At 45.0% G+C, this 21,788-nt stretch overlaps 1 protein-coding gene across 1 annotated transcript in view; it reads left to right on the top strand.

The window, feature by feature from the left end:
• Window positions 1–10,368, top strand: part of MBTPS1 (membrane bound transcription factor peptidase, site 1) — a 66,409-nt gene extending 56,041 nt beyond the window's left edge. Inside the window, exon 23 of the mRNA XM_068261511.1 lies at window positions 9,437–10,368. Coding sequence (XP_068117612.1) covers window positions 9,437–9,633 — 197 coding nt within the window. The 3' untranslated portion in view covers window positions 9,634–10,368. The remainder of the gene's footprint in view (window positions 1–9,436) is intronic.
• The last annotated feature ends 11,420 nt before the right edge of the window (window positions 10,369–21,788 follow it).

Genomic DNA, 21,788 nt, shown 5'->3' with positions numbered 1-21,788 from the left:
CTAAAGTGCTTTAAAACATCTTGCATGTGTATACATCTATCAGGGAGTGTAATTAGAGTACTGCTTCACACTGACACAACAAACTCACTGTGTAACGCACCACAAACAGCTGTTTGTTTAGTAACGGGCATGCTAGACTGGTGCGCACCATGGCCAGAGTGCAGGCCATGGCGGTTTTCAAGCCCATATGGTCACCGGGTTGAGGTAGCTAAATGACAGAACAGTGACTGTCCAGCTGATCAAATTTTGGTCTGTCCAAAATGAAGCAACAACCTTATTATCTTGGGTGTAAACCCCCCCCCCCCCCCCCCCGAAGACACTCATATAGCCAACGGTCATTGCTTTATTGTGATACGCAAGCCCCTTCACCGCGGCAATGTAATGATCACGAAGGGGAATTGGCGCATGTACATGCCTTTTTGTTTTGTTGTTGCAGCCAGAAACATTAGGCAGGCATGTACAAGCGCCAGAAAAATTATTATAGCGGCCGCTGCTGCAGCGGCCTTAAAAATTCAAGAGTCCGCATGGAGTCCTGGACCCTGTTGGTGGTGGCGAAGAAGGCAGTCAAGCGGCCTGCAGGTAGAGATGCTGTGTGTGGGGACTGACTTAGTCTTCGGGCAGGCCAGACCATGCTTTGCAGACCACGTGGTCAGATGGTCCCTTGACCCAACGCTGTGTGCCAGAGATGACACCACTTGCCTTTCAACATCACGGTACAGTTTGGGTATCGTCTTTTTTGAGAAATAATTGCATATCTTCCACTGCGGTGTGTGGGTTTGCCTTTGTTTGCTGCTTTCCCTCAGGTGGTCATCCCATTGCAGTTTGTGCTTTGTAATCATGTGCCTTTGTAAGGTAGTTGTCCCAACGCGGGTCTTGGTCTTTCTATGACTCAATTTTCGGTGGCAGAGAGTACAGATGGCATTGCTCTCATCTGAGGCAGACACACACACAAATTTCCACACCGCTGAGCCCTGGGGTGATGGCACTTTGGTGGTGGCGGCCGACTGAGTGTTAAGTGGGGTGCCAGAATCAGAGCAGGAGGAGGAAGATATGTCACGCTTCCGTGCGGAAGCTGAGAAAGATGAGGTGTTCTGTGTTAAATAGCCAATTACGTCCTGACAATTTGGGGTTGATGGCACATGCCTTCTTCTGAACACTGTACTTTGGTCGCGGGCTCGAACAGACCTGCCAGGTGGCCTGCCTCTGCCTTTTTGTTTTGTCCATATTGGGTGGGATGAAGTGAAAGGTATGCACTGACTTGACTAATACAATGTGCAGTTTTCAGGTATGCACGGAGTGGTATATCACACTGCGTGCGCTCACGTAGGTAGGTGGGTGCACTGAAGTTAACAGGTAGTAGGTATATGCAGTGATGGGTATTACATGTGCACCTGTCACACACAGACAGGCACAGTGACAGTGACTGACAGGGCTGTATATAATGCAAGTGGGACACACAAAAAAAAATACATGACAAGGACAAGATTAGCTCTCAAAAGAGCTGTTGAGAGGTGCGTTTTTTTTGTTTTGTTTTGTTTTTTTAAGCAATGACAATCAGCCAGGAGCAAGCTAACAAGCCTACAAGAGCTTAACTAAGCTTTCCCTATGAGAGTCTGCAGCAGCTATCCCTTCACTAATTACTGCAGGCACACGAGTGAGTTCACTGCCTGACGCTGCCTGCCTTTTATAAGGGGGAATGGTTCCAGGAGGGAGGGAGTGTAGCCTAATTGGCTACAATGTGCCTGCTGACTGTGATGTAGAGGGTCAAAGTTGACCCTCCATGATGCACTATGGGGGCGAACCGAACTTCCGGAAAATTTCCCTGTTCACCGCGATCGCGAACCACAGAAGTTCGCTGGGAACTGTTCGCCGGCAAACCGTTCGGGCCATCTTTACTCTATCTACTTTACTTATACCCAGGAAGGACTAAGAAAATTGTACAAAAGATAACTGCATAACTTGCTATTTTTCTTCAGTTCTACAATTCATAGTGTTCCCTCTTTTGTGGTTGTGGGAGACTTTGCTGTTATACTAATAAGTGCAGTTTATAACTGTTTGCTACATTTGTAGGAAATGTAGTATTTCCAGTAGCACAGCACAAGGACACGTAAAACAAAAAATACATTCCGGTACCTTTTTATTGGCTAACTGAAAAAAGTTTCATGATGCAATCTTCCAGAAAGCTAGTGCATAGCAATGGGGGGGGGGGGGGGGGAGGGGGTTGTTTTTCTGCTGCTCCCCTGACAGCCCTCCACCCTACCTCAGTTTTTGTATACTTTTTTGTGTACAGGATTTCCCAGAATTCTTACCTCTTTTTCATGCCATTGATTCACCACTAACCTCGGAATCTGCACGACCCAAAGAATTTTTTTTGTTGGACATTCCCTGCATTGTCTCTAGATTTATTCCAGTGACCATTTCATTTATGAAGGTATTGTAATTTCACATCACGGGATGCTGCATTTTTCTGTACACATACCTCGGACTAATCACCCCCTCATACCATTTCCTGTCAGGATGTCATTGCACTGCATTATATGATCAGCAACAGAGCAGGAACAGGTATGTCTTTGCAGCTCTGCTAAATTCCTTGCAATGTATATAGCTCACCTGGTGAGGTATGGTTCTGTTTCTTTTTTTTTTTTTTTTTTTTTTTTGTTTGTTTGTTTTTCACTCGTTTGTGGCTAGTTTAAAAGGTTGTGTATTTAAGAAGTAAAACGTGTTTTCCTGTTGCTGTCTGTTGTAGAAGGAAGTCCCAGTAAAAGAGAAGGATCTGAATGTTTGCTACTAGAGTAATTGGTAGCAGATTTGTATTATTCTAGTATTCTAGCGGCTATTGCATTGGGAATGGTATCTAGAAATTACAGCAGCCTTGTACGGGGATGTCAAGCTGAAGAGCATCACCTCCTAAAGCTCACATCACAAAGGCAGTAGTTGTACTGTTAGCCATCTGTAAAGGTTGGACGTTTTTATAACAAGAGTACTGTATAGACTTGCATATAAGCAGAATTTTTGAGCATAAAAAAAAAAATGTGCCCAAAAGTTCCCCCTTGGCTTACACGCGAGTCTCTCCCTGAGCGCCCTCCCGACTAGTTATTTTGGAGTATATGATCCCACACTCATATGCTGCCCCCATACCCCCCCCCCCCCCCATTGTCTCTGCACGTCCACAGCGACCTAGCGTGTGACCAGCACTAGGACTGGCTGCTCTGCCTTATGCAGGGAAAACGAGAGAGAGAGAAACCTCCTCACTGCCCCATGGATGCTGTCACAGTTCAATACGCAGGTGCTGTTTCCTCAGAGGGCTCGCTGCTGTGCCGTTTCTGTTGGGGATATGCCGGTGTAACTATGCGTAGAGAGCAGCAGCGTCACCTGAAGCTTTGGAGATTCCCTTGCCTCTCTCTGCTCGCTGACAATGCTCTTTGGCATTATTTGACTGTGCATTACCTCATATATTATCCCTCAGCTTTACTGCAGCTTATTTGTTTTTATCTTTTGGGATACATCCTTAATAAAAAATGATTTGTATCTTTCATTTTGCACATTGTGTGGTTGTTTGATTTTGAGGATCTTTTCATTACTGTGTAGGTTCAAGTTTTTTCCATGGTCATGGACATTATTAAGTTGCTCGGTTTCTTTTTTTATGCAAGATATAGGGCCGACTTGCTCGGTGGTGGTTAGGGCGGCAAAACACCCGGCGCTGTCCACCCTAATGTTTAATGTGCCCAGTGCACTGTATACATTACCTGTCTGCGGCCTCTGCTTGTCCTCCGCTTGCTCCTTCTGCCGTCCATGCACGCTCCCCACGTGGTTACCTAGTAAGGGAGACCATGTAGGGCGTATGTATGGATGATGGAGGCTGCGGACAGGCAATGTATAGAGTGCACTGGGCACCATGGGGCACATTAAACATTGAGGGGGACAGGGTCGGCAAGGCGGCAGATGTGGCGTCACAAGGCCAATTTCCTGATCGAGTTCAGCATGAAATTGATCGGGAATCGACCTGCCGTTTATGGGGGGCCAACAGATTTATCTCTGATCGAATCCTGATTAGAGAGAGATCTGATTTATGAGTACATTAACTGATACAGTGGGGATTACAGTGTGATCTCCGAGAGAGACAAGACTATATACACTGCCAAGCACTACAGAAAATGTCAGCACTATATAATTAGGGAAAAATAAGAATAATGTTGTCATTTGTCATTACAGCCCATTACTGAGATCTCTATTTTAAGCCTCATCTACACGCGTAGATGAGGCTCCGGTTCCTTGCGAGGGGACAATGGCAGGGAATCGAGCGGAAGATAAGTGGAGCGGCGTGGGGACGAGCGGGTATCGAACGCGGCGGGGACGCGGAAGAGGCGATCTGGCGGCTAATCGAGCCGCCGGATCGGGGCCTCATCTACGCGTGTAGAGGAAGCTTAATGCCTAGTACACACCATACAATTTTCTGTTAAGCCGCATCTACACGCGTAGATGCGGCCGCAATGTTCCTTATCAATCGAGCCGCATCAGCGGCTCGATTGATAAGATCCGACAGGACGGATCTCTCCAACTCCGATTCCTTGCTCGCTCCCCGCGAGGGGACAATGGCAGGGAATCGAGCGGAAGATAAGTGGAGCGGCGTGGGGACGAGCGGGTATCGAACGCGGCGGGGACGCGGAAGAGGCGATCTGGCGGCTAATCGAGCCGCCGGATCGGGGCCTCATCTACGCGTGTAGAGGAAGCTTAATGCCTAGTACACACCATACAATTTTCTGTTAAGCCGCATCTACACGCGTAGATGCGGCCGCAATGTTCCTTATCAATCGAGCCGCATCAGCGGCTCGATTGATAAGATCCGACAGGACGGATCTCTCCAACTCCGATTCCTTGCTCGCTCCCCGCGAGGGGACAATGGCAGGGAATCGAGCGGAAGATAAGCGGCGCCGACGGGGACGAGCGGGGAATCTAATCCGGCGCACGAGCGGGGATGCGGAAGAGGTGATCCGGCGGATAATCGAGCCGCCGGATCGCCGCCTCATCTACGCGTGTAGATGAGGCTTTAGATTTTCCTGTTAGATTATTTTCTGTAGAGACTGGTCATTATCTTTGGTGCATTGTCTTCTGGCTATCTCCTGCTGAGTAGAAGAATGCCTAATTGCTAGGCAGATAGATGGTTAGATAGACAATTTCCAACATGTTGGAAATGATCTGGCAGGTAAATCCTAACAGAAAATTATATGGTGTGTACCTAGCATAAAACCTCACCACACAGCTTTGTAAGTTGCTGCTGTGTTTGTTCATTAGGAAATGCATGCAGTTTTACACTGTACATTTCCAAATTGGCCCATTGTTTACCCTTTTTGTTTTGTTTTTGTTGTTTTCCATTGTTCACCATTCTATTAGTGATGTATATAATGGTAATTGCTTGGGGCACTGTATCCTTTGTTCCAAACAATAGATGTTTACAAATTACTTATACAAGGGAAATAAAGATAATAAACAGTTGAACAACACGCCCAGTAAAATCTACAGAGATGAAATAGAAATTTACCACACACACACAGTAATGGCGTGAAACAATACAGGTCTCTGCCCTTATGAGCTTGCCATATGTCAGGTGACTTAGCAGCCGATTGACCATACGATTCAATTATTATAAATTTCTCAAGATCCGCACCATCAAATGTATCTTTATTAAATTACGAAATTAAAACATGATAAAACAGCGTTTTATTCGATTATTATAATCTGATCAGATAAAAATCTGTGCCTCCAAGAGCATGCCCAATCGATGATGCAACCAGTTTTGAGCCTGAATTGTTGCATGTATTGATCGGACATGCTGCAAGATGTAGGGCGACATGCTTGATCATGTGTGTGGCGGTAATGGCATGCGGTATTGGGACAAGCATTAAACTCTCTCTCCCTCCCAGACACTGGAACAGTGGGGCAACCAGTCCACTTGCGTTGTCCTCTAAAATAATAATATGGCAGCCTCCATTGTGACCAGTGTGGTCCTTTTCTTGGCAGCACCAGACTGGTGTAGTTTGGGTACAAGGAAGCTGTTGCCGGGTGACTTCAGTTACATGTGATGAAGGTTCACTCACTAGCTTCCACACATGGACGTAACTAGAAATCACTGGGCCCCCCTGCAAAACTTTGGATGAGGCCACCTCCCACCAAACTGCTTCCTGTACACAAGAGCCTGCTGCACATTGAACAGGGACTGTCTACATATATTTGTATGATTCCTTATCAGTGGCTGAGCAGATGCAGCCATTACAACAATTGTGCAGAGAGCAGAAAACTTTTTCTCTTCATGCCCAGACTCTTCAAGCATCAATACAGGGCACAGCACTTGGGGAGGGGCTGAAGAGGCTGGGGGTAGAACTGCTCTGTACACGAGACCCTGCTGAACACTAAATAGGTGCTGTCTACAAATCTTTGTCTGCAAAACTTTGTATGATTCCTCATCAGTGGCTGAGCAGATGCAGTTATTAGAACAATTGGGCAGAGCGCAATTTTTTTCCCCTCTCCTACCCCTTAGTAGTCAGTCTCCCAAGACAGGGCCCCCTGTGTTGTCTGGGCCCCTCTGCAGCTGCATCCCTCGCAGGGTCTATTGTTACGCCCCTGCTTCCCCACATCTGTGTAAAAACCATGTCAAACATACTGTATATGGGCTCCTATAACAAAGCTATGCTAAAAGTAGTGATAACATGACAGGAGCCATGACCTATAGCAACCAGGCTCCATATACAGATATTAGATTACTCTTTGGCCCATTTAGGATCATGTACTTTGCAGCCTTTTCGGATTAACATTTTCATGTAATTTTACAAATACTTTTTTTTTTTTTCTTATTATTTTGAGCCTTTCAGAATTTGCAGGAAGAGTGCATCTGACTGTCCCAGTTTCAAGCTGCATATATTTTGCATCAAATTTGCATGTAGGTAGGACTGAATGATTAGCATGGTATTGACTATACTGTATCTAGTGGTCACTAGTCTCCACAGCCTGTTCCCAGGGCTAGAGGAGGGTTGTTACTTATAAATCTGGTGGGCATGACCAGACTTCCATGGTGTTGTCCTATTGTGTGCTATTGCAAAACCATAGGAACTGTTCTTTTCTTGAAGTAAACCTAAGGGGAGGGGTGAAAATAAGAGGGTATTTACTTGGGGCTTCTTCCAGTCCCCTGAAGTCTGTACACTCTCTCGGTGAAGTCCTGGTCTGATCCGGCGCGCTCCTGTAGCCAAACTAAAGTCTGCGACTCAGGGGTTACTGTGCATGTGCTCTTCTGTGTCAGGTGCCTCTCCAATTGTGTTCCCGTGGCCAGGAGTGTTCTAGCATGGGCAGTTACAAGTCACCACAAAGCACGCCGGCTCCCGACCAGTGTGTGTAGTTGAGTGGTGTATTCGGAAGAGATTCCGGGAAAAAAAAAATCGGGCAACACAGGACAGGTAATGTATAAATGCGCGCATACATATGCTTTTATTCATTAGGGGACCGCAGTGATGCAGGAGGCTCTGCCAATTCCCAAGAGATTTTATGTTGACATTGATCATGAATCGGCCTGCGGTGTATGGGCAGCCGACAGATCTCTCTCATCAGATTTAATTAGAGAGAGTTTTGTCTGGTCAAATCTGCCCATCAACGCTAGGTGTATGACTGCCTTTATTGATAAGGGATCATTAAGGGCTCGTTTCCACTATCGCGAATCTGCATGCGTCCAACGCATGCAGATCCGCACATGTAATACAAGTGGATGGGCCTGTTTCCACTGTAGCGTTGTTGAGGTGCGTTTTTTTCGGCGTGAAAAAAACGCACAAAAGAGCCAACGATTTCGCCTGCGTCGGGAATCCGTGCGAATCGCCGCTAATGTATTTAATAGTAAAAACGCATGCGTTTGTTACATGCGTTTTTACCCGCGATTTCGCGTGCGATTTCGCACCTTTTTCAATTTTATTTAGCCCTGGCAGTGTCATGGTTAATTTCGCATGGCACCCTGCCATGCGAAATCGCGGGTAAAAACGCATGTGGAAACGCATCCGCATGCGTTTTTACAAGCGTCGGAATGCGGCCGAAATCGCGTCGCAACAGTGGAAACAAGCCCTGAATGTAATAATAATCATCACTTTTACAAATCGTAAGGGCTGAGCCACACTGAGCACTTTTCTTTTTAAAAATGGTTGAACTGACATCTGGCACGTGATGTAACAAGCTTTCATTGATTGTGTGGATCTTCTGGATTATATTGCATTTTTAAAAACTCGCTCCCATTGACTTGCATTAAAATCACAGCAATCACGATTTTTTTGAAAAATCACCTGCCCCTTCTCCCACGTGTGCTGCCCTTACCTGCCCTGCCCTCATGTGGTGCCCTTATTTTATGCCCACTGGAAGGGAGGTAAGCTTGTTAGCAGGAAAGGGGAGGGGTGAATTTTCTGTCTTGCTTGCAGACTGTTGAAAGTCGGAAGCAGCCAGCTTGGAGGTGTGGTGTGCAGTATGGTAAGGGGGTTGTCCTTTTATCTTTCACATATCTCTCTCTTTTCTCTTCTGCTCCCTCCCCCCCAAATCTCCCACATGCGCTCTCTCCACCCATTTCTGACGATGCTTCACTTCAGCGTTGAAACAATGAAAATTGTTAGCAAGTCCTAAACATCCTAAACTTGGTTACAGCATGCCATGCGAGTCACACTGTAGCTCCACCCCCAGGTTTTTCCCCAAAGGGGTGCAGTTATAATACTTGCCATAGGTGCTATCTTCTCTAAATACGCCACTGGCTCCCTATGCCGCAGAACTAAAGGTTTGAGGTACCCTCAGGAGGGAGGGAATAAAAAAAAAATTGTGATTAGGCTGCAATTTTGTTTTGTTTTTTTATTGTACTTATAAAGCGCCAACATATTACGCAGCGCTGTAATGCCTTATAACCTAAAGCAGGTATTGATACAAACAACTTCACACTGTATGTACACACTTTCCTATTAATTATATTGTGGATGATGTGCAATTTAGTAGCTGTTTCTAGTTAATGATCATTGTTGCCCAGTAACACTTGGAAAGTATTGCATATATGAATGTGAAAATCTTCATAAGACCTAGTTCATATGATTAGAGACTGTGGCCCGTATGCAATTCACTTTTTCTCCCGAGTTTTCTGGTGGTGATAATTTTACGACTTGTCAATAAAATATTTTAAACCACCAGCAAGCAAGAAAATACTTAAAATTTTTACAGTACTTTCATCTACTTTTTTGGTACTTTTTCAATTGCATCGTGCTGAAAAGTTAATCTAAATACAAGATTAAATATCATCTCCTAGAAGAAAACTCAAGAGAAAATGTAATTGCAGATGGACCTATATATGCTTTGGTTTACAGAAATAAATGCTTTGTAGTTCTGTAAGAAGAAAGGCCATTGGTAAATTATTTTTATTTTGTGTCTTTTCTAGGTATAATGCCCGGTCGCTATAACCAGGATGTTGGTCAGACCATCCCAGTCTTTGCGTTTCTTGGCGCTATGGTAGTCCTGGCTTTCTTTGTGGTACAAATCAACAAAGCTAAAAGCAAGCCAAAGAGACGGAAACCACGAGTGAAGAGACTTCAGCTTATCCAGCAGTTCCACCAACCAAAGACTCCTTCTGTGTGAGCTTGTGCTGTGAGTGAACTGCATGACCAACTGGATATCTCTCCTACAGCCGCTTTATGGCAACTTGGCCTAAAGACTGCCTCCTCAGTCCTCGATTTTAAAGGAAGACCATCATCAAATCGGACAATAGAAACTGAGCATTCGAAGAGGATATGCATAATCTTAAGTTACCTTTAGCGAAAATGCTTGTTGAAATTATCAGCACTTATTTATGAAGTCAGATTATTAAATGTGAAAGAGGCGGAGCTTCCAAGCTTCCCTGAGGGTTATTTGAGGCACATGACTCATTTTTGGATCAGTAAGAATACTACTTTAGCAACCTACATCTCTGAAACCAATAATTTTTTTTCTGCTTTTTACTAAAGGTAACGTTTTTGATTTTGTGTATTCATTTGTTCTGTTTTTCTATTGCTTTGTGTTCATGACCAAACTGAATCTTCATAGGAACTGCTCCTTTTTTGTATTTATTATGGAAAATAAGCCCTGGTTTAAGGGTTCCTCTACCAAAAAGGGACATTTTTGGGGCAAATGCAATATTTTAAGACTTGTGTCCAGCACAAACCAAATCCAGGCATTGGATCTTTTGGGGGTTTTTGACCCTGAAGCGGTGACTTTTTTCTATTCTAAATATGTTGATTTTTGTAATTTTGAATCATTGTGATTCTGCCTATATATAGGTGGATATTGTTTTAATAAATAAGCATCTTGTAATAAAGCACATTATATTGCCCCGTACTGATCATGGATGTGGTATAGCAGCAGCCTGAGGTCCTGGTATATGCTATACCTGGACAACACTGGGATAACTGGCGCCACAGAGCGTTACCTTCAATCAGCCAAGTGGGTTCTTCTTATTATTCGCAGAAGGAGGCACACCACTGGCTTGTACTTGCGTTCAATTTATTGCATGTCACGCACACTACATGTAACATGTTGTGTGCTTGACAGGCAATACATTGAAGCAAGTTCAAGCCAGTGGTGTGCCGCCTTCTGTGAATAATGAGTTTGCGCAGTGTGGCGGCAGGAGTGGTGTATCTGCCTGGAGGATTGGCAACGGCTCTCCTTGCATGGATTGGGCTCTCTGAGGTCCCAAGGTGAATGTGTATCTAATCATAGAGCAGGATCATCCACCAGGCAGCCTAGGCAGGTGCTTGGGGCCTAGTGGTTGTCAAGGGTCCCACCTTTCACCTTCTTTGACCTGTCTCCACTTCCGCTTACCAAAAGGACCACAAGGGGGGCCCAACTCTACTACCTTGCCCAGGGCCCCATTACATCTTAACCTGCTGAGCGGTCTGGACGAGCTCAGCTCGTCCAACACCGCCAGAGGCTGCCGCTCAGGCCCTGCTGGGCCGATTTCCACCAAATAAAAAGCAGCACACGCAGCCGGCACTTTGCCAGCCGCGTGTGCTGCCTGATCGCCGCTGCAGCGCGGCGATCCGCCGCGTGCAGCGGCGAAAGAGGGTCCCCCCAGCCGCCCGAGCCCAGCGTAGCCGGAACAAACAGTTCCGGCCAGCGCTAAGGGCTGGATCGGAGGCGGCTGACGTCAGGACGTCGGCTGACGTCCATGACGTCACTCCGCTCGTCGCCATGGCGACGAGGGAAGCGAAACACGGAGGGCCGCTCATTGCGGCCTTCCGTGTTATTCCTTGCCGCCGGAGGCGATCGGAAGATCGCCTCCGGAGCGCCCTCTAGTGGGCTTTCATGCAGCCAACTTTCAGTTGGCTGCATGAAATAGTTTTTTTTTAATTTAAAAAAAACCCTCCCGCAGCCACCCTGGCGATTTAATCAGAACGCCAGGGTGGTTAAGGGGCCCATACACCTAACGATTTTCCCGCCGATATACAGCCGTTTCGATCAGTGATCGAAACTGCTGTGAAATCGCCGCGCACACCGCTGACAGAACGATGGATTTCCGTCCGAAATCAATCGTTCCCGTTGACTCCCGTTGATCCATCCATGCGGAAGATTTTTCTCGGGTCGGGAGTGCGTCGATAGCGGCGTTCGAATGCCCGACGACCGACGCAATACAGCGGCAATACATTACCTGTTCCGCCGGCGCGAGTCCCGCTGACACCACTGTCTTCTCCGGTCTGGTCTCCGGCATGATTCACTTCTTCCTGCCCGGCAGGAAGTTTAAACAGTAGAGAGCGCTCTACTGTTTAAACTTCCTGCCGGGCAGGAAGAAGTGAAGCATGCCGGAGACCAGACCAGAGCTGAGAAGACAGCGGGGACTCGCGCCGGCGGAGCAGGTAATGTATGCGGGGGGGAGCGGCGACAGCAGCACCACCACCACCGATTGTGAACGATTTCAGCATGAAACCGATTCACAATCTGTTTGCAGTAAAGGTGGCCATACGATCCCTCTCTGATCAGATTCGATCAGAGAGGGATCTATCTGTTGGTCGAATCTGATGGCAAATCGAACAGTGTATGGCCACCTTTAATCCATCTCTGACCAATTTGGGTCTCCAGATTTTTTTTTATCCAGGTTTAGCAGAACAAATCTATCAGTTGCATCAGAATCGTCTGCAGTATAATTTCGCAGCAATAAACAAGTGCTTTTTGTTTTACATTAGGCTAGAAAAACAGTATAAGGCCCAGTGCACACCGAGCGGTTTTTGGAGTGATCCGCCGGCCGCATCCGCCTCTAAAAACGCTTGTCTAATGTATTGCAATGGGATGGTGCACACCGGCGGTTTTTGCCAAGCCGCAAACGCGCCTCCTGCTGCGCGTTTGCGGTTTTCGGAAGCGTTTCGTCCTCAATGTAAAGTATATGAAAAACGCAAACCGCTCTGAAAAACGCTAGTTCAGAGCGGTTTGCAAGGCATTTTTGTTACAGTAGCTGTTCAGTAACAGCTTTTACTGTAACATGTGTAATCTGCTACACAAAAACGCACGCAAAACCGCTAGGTATGTTTAGAAACCCTCTCTAAACATACCTAGAATCGCTCTGAAATCCGCTCCCAAAACCGCTAGCGTATTGCGGATCTGCTAGCGGTTTTGGTGTGCACTGGGCCTAAGGCTCTTTACAGAAATAACGCCACTGAATTGTTTTCATTTTTTTTTTTTCTGCAATTACAGCTTTTTAAACTTAGTGGTACTTTATCGGAAGATAGTACTTTGTGGGGAGGAATAAATACATTGCAAAGCGAGACATTCAAAAATGAACTAACAAATGATTGCTATTCATGTGTAATTTTTGTTTCATGTTTGATTCATAATGAGCCTGCACGTCATTTTTACTGATGGTGTCATCTGATTTGTTTCCTTTGTGCCAAATGCAATGATCTATAAACGCACCAAATACTGGTTAATTTAACTAAAATCAATAATTCGAGATGTCGCGCCCCACCTGAAGCTGCTAATACTGATCAAGGTGATCCCAATACCCAAAAAATTTTCTTTATAGCATGTATAATCAGATAGCGCTACTTAATGACCTGAAGAACAAATGATCTTAGAGACACTTATCGTTGTTTTGATTAGAATAATAAAAATTTAAGATTTATTAAAACTAAAATAAAATTACTAGATAGTATGACAAGTCAATATAGATCCCAATCTATAAACTTATAGACTTCAATCGCTCTCCCAATGAGGCTATAGAAAAATGATAAAGTGCTTTTAGTGCTTTTCAGTGATTCAGCTTGCGATCCAATCTGCTGCTAAAATCAAATAGGAGATCTCAGGTAATAATGATGCAATTGCACACTCATTCATGAATTTTCATTTAGGCAGCTCGAAAAGTTCCCCTTGAAAAGATCCTGAATAGATCACAGCAGAGGCAATGAGGTCCTCTTCACTAAGCTTAGCATAATGATGATTCCTTAACACACAACGACACTCTTGTTTGTATATAGCGTACTCACGCTCTCCACATAGCCAAGGCAGAGTCCATGCAGTGTACCAGGAACTTCTACTGGAGCCGCTCAACCTCAATGGCCCCGGCCGGCGGCACAAAGAGAGAGACTGACCTGCTGTTAGATGTCCGTGGCAAGGTCGGGCAGGATACCCGGCTCCAGGAAAGATTGCGGAAGCGCTGTGCGGAGATGAATCAGCCTGCACCGCTGCGTGATGGTTCAAAGCAGCCGCCCTCTTCCGGACTGTGTGACGTCACACGTTGTGCCTGATGCTGACGTTTCGGAAGGAACGCCTCCCTTTCTCAAAGCGGGCAACTAGGGAAGCAGGGCTAGCTGTCTTTTTATCCTGCATGTGCACGTGTGCTGCCTGTTGGTAATAAAGATGTCACTCAAAAGCGAACAGCTCAAAGTCACTATTCAAGCCATATGGTAATAAAGTGTGTAAGTTGTATATCCAGTTGCCCTCCCTTCTGGACATTTGCTGGATATAATCTCCTCCCCTCCAAGATTTTACCACTTTTTCCACTGCCATAAATACAGTTCCCTTAAAGGAGCACTGATGATATTCTTTATAATGGGCTGACAGGGGGTGTTTCATGTTTCCTTTGGCTATATTTGCACAATGTTCTCCCAGCCTCTCTCTAAGTGGGCGCTTGGTTCTCCCCACATACTGTTTATAGCACGGGCAGGTCAAAACATAAATAACCCCTACTGTGTCACAGTTCATCACTTCATTTATGCAAAACGTCTCCTTATTGGATGTTGATGTTACTTCTCTCATTCTCTCCACAGGTAGACCATTTTCCCTACAGGCTCTGCAAAAACCACATTTTCTAAAATATCCATCCTGTTTCCCCCCCTTACTCTGTTTCTTTACTGTGGGAGCTAATAAACTTCTCATGTTTCTAGATTTTCTAAAAATAATTTTTGGAGAAGCAGGTAAGATGGAGGTGAGGATCGGATCTTCTCTTAATAGCTTCCAATGTCTATCAATTATATTCCTTACCTTCTTCGCCTGTACTGAATAGTTCATGATAAGGCCTAACTGCTGATTATTAGGTATAGTGGATTGGATCTTTTCCTCCAGTAGAGTCTCCCTATCGGTACTTCTTGCTGTTTCCTTTGCCATTTCCACCAGCTCCTCTGGATAACCCTTCTGTTGGAATCTAGTTTGTAAAGTAAAGGCTTCCCTTTCATAATCTATGAGATTGGAACAATTTCTACGGAGCCTGATGAATTGTCCCTTGGGTATGTTCGTAAGTGGCTTACGAACATACCCAAGGGACAATTCATCAGGCTCCGTAGAAATTGTTCCAATCTCATAGATTATGAAAGGGAAGCCTTTACTTTACAAACTAGATTCCAACAGAAGGGTTATCCAGAGGAGCTGGTGGAAATGGCAAAGGAAACAGCAAGAAGTACCGATAGGGAGACTCTACTGGAGGAAAAGATCCAATCCACTATACCTAATAATCAGCAGTTAGGCCTTATCATGAACTATTCAGTACAGGCGAAGAAGGTAAGGAATATAATTGATAGACATTGGAAGCTATTAAGAGAAGATCCGATCCTCACCTCCATCTTACCTGCTTCTCCAAAAATTATTTTTAGAAAATCTAGAAACATGAGAAGTTTATTAGCTCCCACAGTAAAGAAACAGAGTAAGGGGGGGAAACAGGATGGATATTTTAGAAAATGTGGTTTTTGCAGAGCCTGTAGGGAAAATGGTCTACCTGTGGAGAGAATGAGAGAAGTAACATCAACATCCAATAAGGAGACGTTTTGCATAAATGAAGTGATGAACTGTGACACAGTAGGGGTTATTTATGTTTTGACCTGCCCGTGCTATAAACAGTATGTGGGGAGAACCAAGCGCCCACTTAGAGAGAGGCTGGGAGAACATTGTGCAAATATAGCCAAAGGAAACATGAAACACCCCCTGTCAGCCCATTATAAAGAATATCATCAGTGCTCCTTTAAGGGAACTGTATTTATGGCAGTGGAAAAAGTGGTAAAATCTTGGAGGGGAGGAGATTATATCCAGCAAATGTCCAGAAGGGAGGGCAACTGGATATACAACTTACACACTTTATTACCATATGGCTTGAATAGTGACTTTGAGCTGTTCGCTTTTGAGTGACATCTTTATTACCAACAGGCAGCACACGTGCACATGCAGGATAAAAAGACAGCTAGCCCTGCTTCCCTAGTTGCCCGCTTTGAGAAAGGGAGGCGTTCCTTCCGAAACGTCAGCATCAGGCACAACGTGTGACGTCACACAGTCCGGAAGAGGGCGGCTGCTTTGAACCATCACGCAGCGGTGCAGGCTGATTCATCTCCGCACAGCGCTTCCGCAATCTTTCCTGGAGCCGGGTATCCTGCCCGACCTTGCCACGGACATCTAACAGCAGGTCAGTCTCTCTCTTTGTGCCGCCGGCCGGGGCCATTGAGGTTGAGCGGCTCCAGTAGAAGTTCCTGGTACACTGCATGGACTCTGCCTTGGCTATGTGGAGAGCGTGAGTACGCTATATACAAACAAGAGTGTCGTTGTGTGTTAAGGAATCATCATTATGCTAAGCTTAGTGAAGAGGACCTCATTGCCTCTGCTGTGATCTATTCAGGATCTTTTCAAGGGGAACTTTTCGAGCTGCCTAAATGAAAATTCATGAATGAGTGTGCAATTGCATCATTATTACCTGAGATCTCCTATTTGATTTTAGCAGCAGATTGGATCGCAAGCTGAATCACTGAAAAGCACTAAAAGCACTTTATCATTTTTCTATAGCCTCATTGGGAGAGCGATTGAAGTCTATAAGTTTATAGATTGGGATCTATATTGACTTGTCATACTATCTAGTAATTTTATTTTAGTTTTAATAAATCTTAAATTTTTATTATTCTAATCAAAACAACGATAAGTGTCTCTAAGATCATTTGTTCTTCAGGTCATTAAGTAGCGCTATCTGATTATACATGCTATACTGGTTAATTTAGGTTTTTGAAGGGTAACAGAGCACACACTTAGCTTGTGGCATGGAGGACTACATGGTCAAGTATCCTGCAGTATGCGTAATGGCTTGCGGTGCTGGTCTGTCTGTTCCTTCGGCTCCCACCCCATGAGCCATCCATGCCACAAATTTAGTGTGACTGCTTTGCATGGAAATGGTTTTTTTTTTTTTTTTTTTTCCTTTTATGGGTTAACTTGGACGATTTTTTTTTTTAACGATGTAACATAGGTAGAGTTGGCTTCCTCGATGCCAGATTCATAGTGTCTACAAGATGGTAAAATGTGGTTTATAATTTCAGAGATTGGCCACAATTCACCAAGATCATGCTGGAGATAAGGCAAGAGAAAACTTACCACCACACATCAATCTTGCCTTATTAAGGTGTTGAGATAAGTTTTCACAGTGAGTTGTCTTATCATCCCTGTCCTCCTCTGTAGTTCTTTTCACATGCAGTTAATTAACAGCCTGACTTTAAAGGCCCATACACACGTCGGATTTTCGTGAACGATGGGTTGTTTGAACGTCCCGTCGTTCAGTCGTTCGCCCGCCAATTCAGGCGTGTGTACAGACTGTCGTTCGCGTGATAAGACTGAGTTTGAGCGATCCGACGTGTGTATGGACCTTAACTTTAGAATTCTGTAGTTATTTTAAGGATTGAAATGCTAACTTTTAGAGATCTCTCCTTAAATGAAAGACAGAAGAGTTAAGGTGCGTACACACGCACTACAAAAGGAAATGACTGGTCCACCGGACCCTCCCGCTGGGCAGTCTTTCAGAAGCAGCCTTATCGGTCCACCGACAGCGCGTACACACGCATACTGTCGGCTAAAGACTGCCCAGCGAGAAGGTCCGGCGGACCCGTCGTTTCCTTTTTGTAGTGCGTGTGTACTCACCTTATACGTTTACTACTTGCCTTATCACTATGGTGATAACTCTAGAAAGCGCTCAGAAATGTTAGAAACAATGGCCTCAATTCACTAAGCTGATCTCCTGTCTTTTATAAGTTCCAGAGACCAATGAATGAATGCCTTACGCTTGCTACACATGGGTCAATTATGGTGCTATATATCAAGCTGATCAATCCCTGTATCCTAAGAATCCTATATAATAAAACCCTTGTGTCCCTGCATCCTCCTCCTGTGCCCCTATGTCTGTGCTTTTGAGGTACCGCACATGCGTGGCACACGGGAGGCCGTTGGGACAGGAGGAGGGCGAGGGCCAGGGGACGGGCGTGTGTGTGTGCACGCGTGGGCCGTATGCGTGCTGACATGCGGCGGTGACAGGGGTGGGAAGGGGGTTGTGAGGGAGGCCTAAAGCCTGTTATTGTAACAGGCTTGGGTCTACTAGTTCAATATAGAATATATAGATTCCTACCCTACATAGCAAACTCAATGTACCTTAGATTCCAGAAGAAATCCATAGAGCATTAATGGGACCCAAGGCATTGCTCACTGCAGTGCGAGGCTATGGACAATCAATTCCCCACACTTCCTGACCCATCACATGAGGATTTTCCATCATATCTGATCAGAATTTTGAACTAAAAACTGCCCAAGATTAATTGAAAGTCAAGTGCGCAAATATGTTGCAGCAATATACTGTATTTCTGGCAGACTCTATCAAAGGAATCAAACCTGGTCAGAAATCAATCAGAAAAGTGTGTGGGTGTGGTGGGTGTGGGGTGTGTGTGGTGTGTGGCCAGCCTTAAAGCCTGGTACTCTTTCAATTATGATTGGCCATTCACTGACCAATTTTACCACCTCCATGTAGTATCAGGGTCCACAGATATTGCCTATTATGAGCAGATTGTGTAGGTAAACCCCCATACTACACGGAGGTGGTAAAATTGATCAGTGATTGCCTGGCACACACTTTTAATTAGTCAATCTACAACCATCAATTTTGAGAAGCTAACAAGGGAATCTGAAGTGACTTTCTGAATGTTTAAAAATTTGGTGATCTGAGTCAATGCCGTTAAAAAGCAATCATTTTGTCAAATGGGATAGCTGGAAATTTTTATTTGAACCAATTACAATTGTTAGTTCTTTTAAAAGGTACTGGATCTGACATTGGCATGCAACAAATCTACATGTAGTATAGTGTTCTTTTTGCATATAACTAGGCTGTATGCCTTGTGTTTTTGTTTGTTTTTCTCACTGCAAGGGTTAAAGAGGAGCTGTCAGCCATACTAGATAAGGAAAAAAAGACATGCATATAAGTAGATAAATACTTGCTATACTTAACATATGTATTGCACTGTCCACATTTTGATTTTAGTGATTTTTCTACAGTAAAAAGAGAAAATCCTTCCTAGCATTTCCCATTTTAAGTGGTTATTTTGAAGCCAATCCTGATGTAATTTTCCTCCCTTGCTCTCTGCCTGATTGTGTATGAATTGCCCGCCCTTCACTATAGAAAGTGCATTGTCTCAGCATGAAAAATATTGGCCAATCAGAGAGGAACAGAAGTGTGGGAGGAGAAAACAGGAGGGAAAGAGGCTTCAGACAATCAGGCTGCATTCGTTAAGTCTGAGGGAAGGTAGAGAAGCAAAAAAGGACAACCCAACATACCCTATTTTGCGTACCAAATAAGAATCGGGTAAACTGGGGAATGATAATTTATCAACAAGAAAAGTAATAGGCCTCAATTCACTAAACTTATCTCCTGTCTTTAATAACTCTTCTAGAGTTGTTACCATGGTGATAAGGCATGTAGTATTCAGGAAACATTTTACCTCAGGCAAGCCTAAAGTTAACTCTCCAATCCTTAACATAACTCGAGTTAAAGACAGGCTGTTAATTAGCTGCATGTGAAAAATAACTACAGAGGAGGTAAATTAACTACAGGAGAGGTAACTTAAGGAATGAAGAGGTAAGATAACTCTCTCACGTGTGGAGGTAAGTTTTCTCTTGCCTTATTATCTCCAGCATGATCTTAGTGAATTGAGGTCATTGTGATTTCAACTTTTGTATTGCCTGGTTAGCATCCTTATTACTGGTTTACCAGATAAAAAAAATCAATTCTTTATTTTTATTTTATGCCCGACAGTTACTCTTTAACCACCCTGGCGTTAAATTAAGATCGCCAGGGCTGCTGCGGGAGGGTGTTTTTTTTTTTTTTTATATATATAAAAAAAAAATCTATTACATTGCAGCCAACTGAAAGTTGGCGGCATGAATGCCCACTAGAGGGCGCTCCTGACGCATACTTCTGATCGCCTCTGGCGATCAGAAGTAACGAGGGGCCGCGATGATCGGCCCTCTTTGCTTTGCTTTCCTCGTCGCCATGGCGACGAGTGGAGTGACGTCATGGACGTCAGCCGCCTCCGATCCAGCCCTTAGCGCTGGCCGGAACTGATTGGTCTGGCTGCGCAGGGCTCGGGCGGCTGGGGGGACCCTCTTTCGCAGCTGCTCGCGGCGGATCGCCGCAGAGCGGCGACGATCAGGTAGCACACGCGGCTGGCAAAGTGCCGGCTGCGTGTGTTCCTTTTTATTTGAATAAAATCGGCCCAGCAGTGCCTGAGCGGCACCCTCCGGCGGTAATGGACGAGTTGAGCTCGTCCATACCGCTAAGGAGGTTAAATCAAGACCCTTCAGAAGTCCAGTTCCTAAAGCTCACAACAAACGGTCTTTGGCCTAGTGCACACCAGAGCGGTTCGGCAGCGTTTTTCGATCTGCTTGCGGATGTGGAAACGTTTGGGTAATGTATTTCAATGGGCTGGTGCACACCAGAGCGGGAGGCGTTTTGCAGAAACGCATACTCCCGGGGTGCTGCAGATTTTCGATTGCGGAGGCGTTTCTGCCTCCAATGTTAAGTATAGGAAAACCGCAAACTGCTCTGAAAAACAGTATAGAGCGGTTTTGCAGGCGATTTTGTTACAGAAGCTGTTCAGTAACAGCTTTACTGTAACAATATATGAAATCTACTACACCAAAAACGCTTCACAAAACCGCAAAATGCTAGGTGAAACGCTACAGAAAAATAAAAAAAAGCATTTCAAAATCTGCTAGCATTTTGCGGATCTGCTAGAGGGTTTTGGTGTGCACCAGGCCTTTGTGCTGATGTTGCTTTTCAGAGGCTTTACCTGAGCATAAAATTGTGTTTACACCGAACATACCGTACTTCTGCTCTATGAGCTTTTCTGGCCTACCAATTTCTGGAGTGAGCTGATTTAGATAAATTCATCACAAAGTAACAAACTACTAGCAAAGTTAACCATGGGATGTGTTACAAAAAATGGCAAATAAAATCATAAATAGGAAAGTATAAAATTACAAATTCTACCAAAAAAACCTAAAAGATGTGGCAGCTGCTGTCACTCTACAACTCCCCATACAAAACCTTATACCATTTAGTTTGTTTTTTTTTTTGGGGGGGGGGGGGGGGGAAGAGATGTTGGATTATGTTCCCAATTAGCTGTATTGCATAGAATGTTTTAGGATGATAGATGCACCCCAATCAGCTGTGTTAGTAACCAGGTGTTTCTCGCTCAAATGGAGGTAGACAGATGTGCCTGCCAATAATATTAGGTAGCCATTGGTGCACCCAGTATTAATTAGAGGTGTTCCCTCTCATGCAAATTTAATGGGACACAAGCCAGGAATAAAAAAAAAAATCAGTTTTACTTGCCTGGGGCTTTTACTAGCCCCCTGCAGCCATCCTGTGCCCTTGCAGTCATTGGCAGAGCCTCCGGTCTCCTGCTGTCACCTAGTTTTGTTTTCACTGACAGGGAGTTGGCAGGCTTTCTGCACCTGTGCAGGCCTGGCCATGCGGATCCTTCTTCACGTTCCTGTCCTCAATAGCGTCCTGCACAGGTGCAGGACACTATTGTGGATGGGAACGTGAAGAAAAATTTGCATGGTCATGCCTGTCAACGAAAACGAAACTGGCAGCAGGGGACCAGAGGCGCACAGTAAGTGACTGTGAGGGTACTGGATGGCTGAATGGGGCTGGTAGAAGCCCCAGGAAGGTAAAACTGATATTTTATTCCTGACTTAAGTGTCCCTTTAAGAGCAGAGAAGGGCATCGCCTCCCCAGGATCCAGCGATGCATCACATGACTTCAGCCACTTAAGAGTCCAATCTCTGTGGTTGCATCTCCCAATGCATAACCCACCAGAACGTGCTGGTGGTTAAATGATGACATGCTGCTGGAGCCAGGATGCTAAGTGGCTGAGGTTAGTGTTGGGCGAACAGTGTTCGCCACTGTTCGGGTTCTGCAGAACATCACCCTGTTCGGGTGATGTTCGGCCGAACACCTGACGGTGTTCGGCCTTTTAAGTTCGGGT

Source organism: Hyperolius riggenbachi, chromosome 11 (assembly GCF_040937935.1).
Source record: "Hyperolius riggenbachi isolate aHypRig1 chromosome 11, aHypRig1.pri, whole genome shotgun sequence".
In the NCBI taxonomy this organism is placed as follows: domain Eukaryota; kingdom Metazoa; phylum Chordata; class Amphibia; order Anura; family Hyperoliidae; genus Hyperolius; species Hyperolius riggenbachi.
This window is presented reverse-complemented; position numbering and strand designations above follow the sequence as displayed.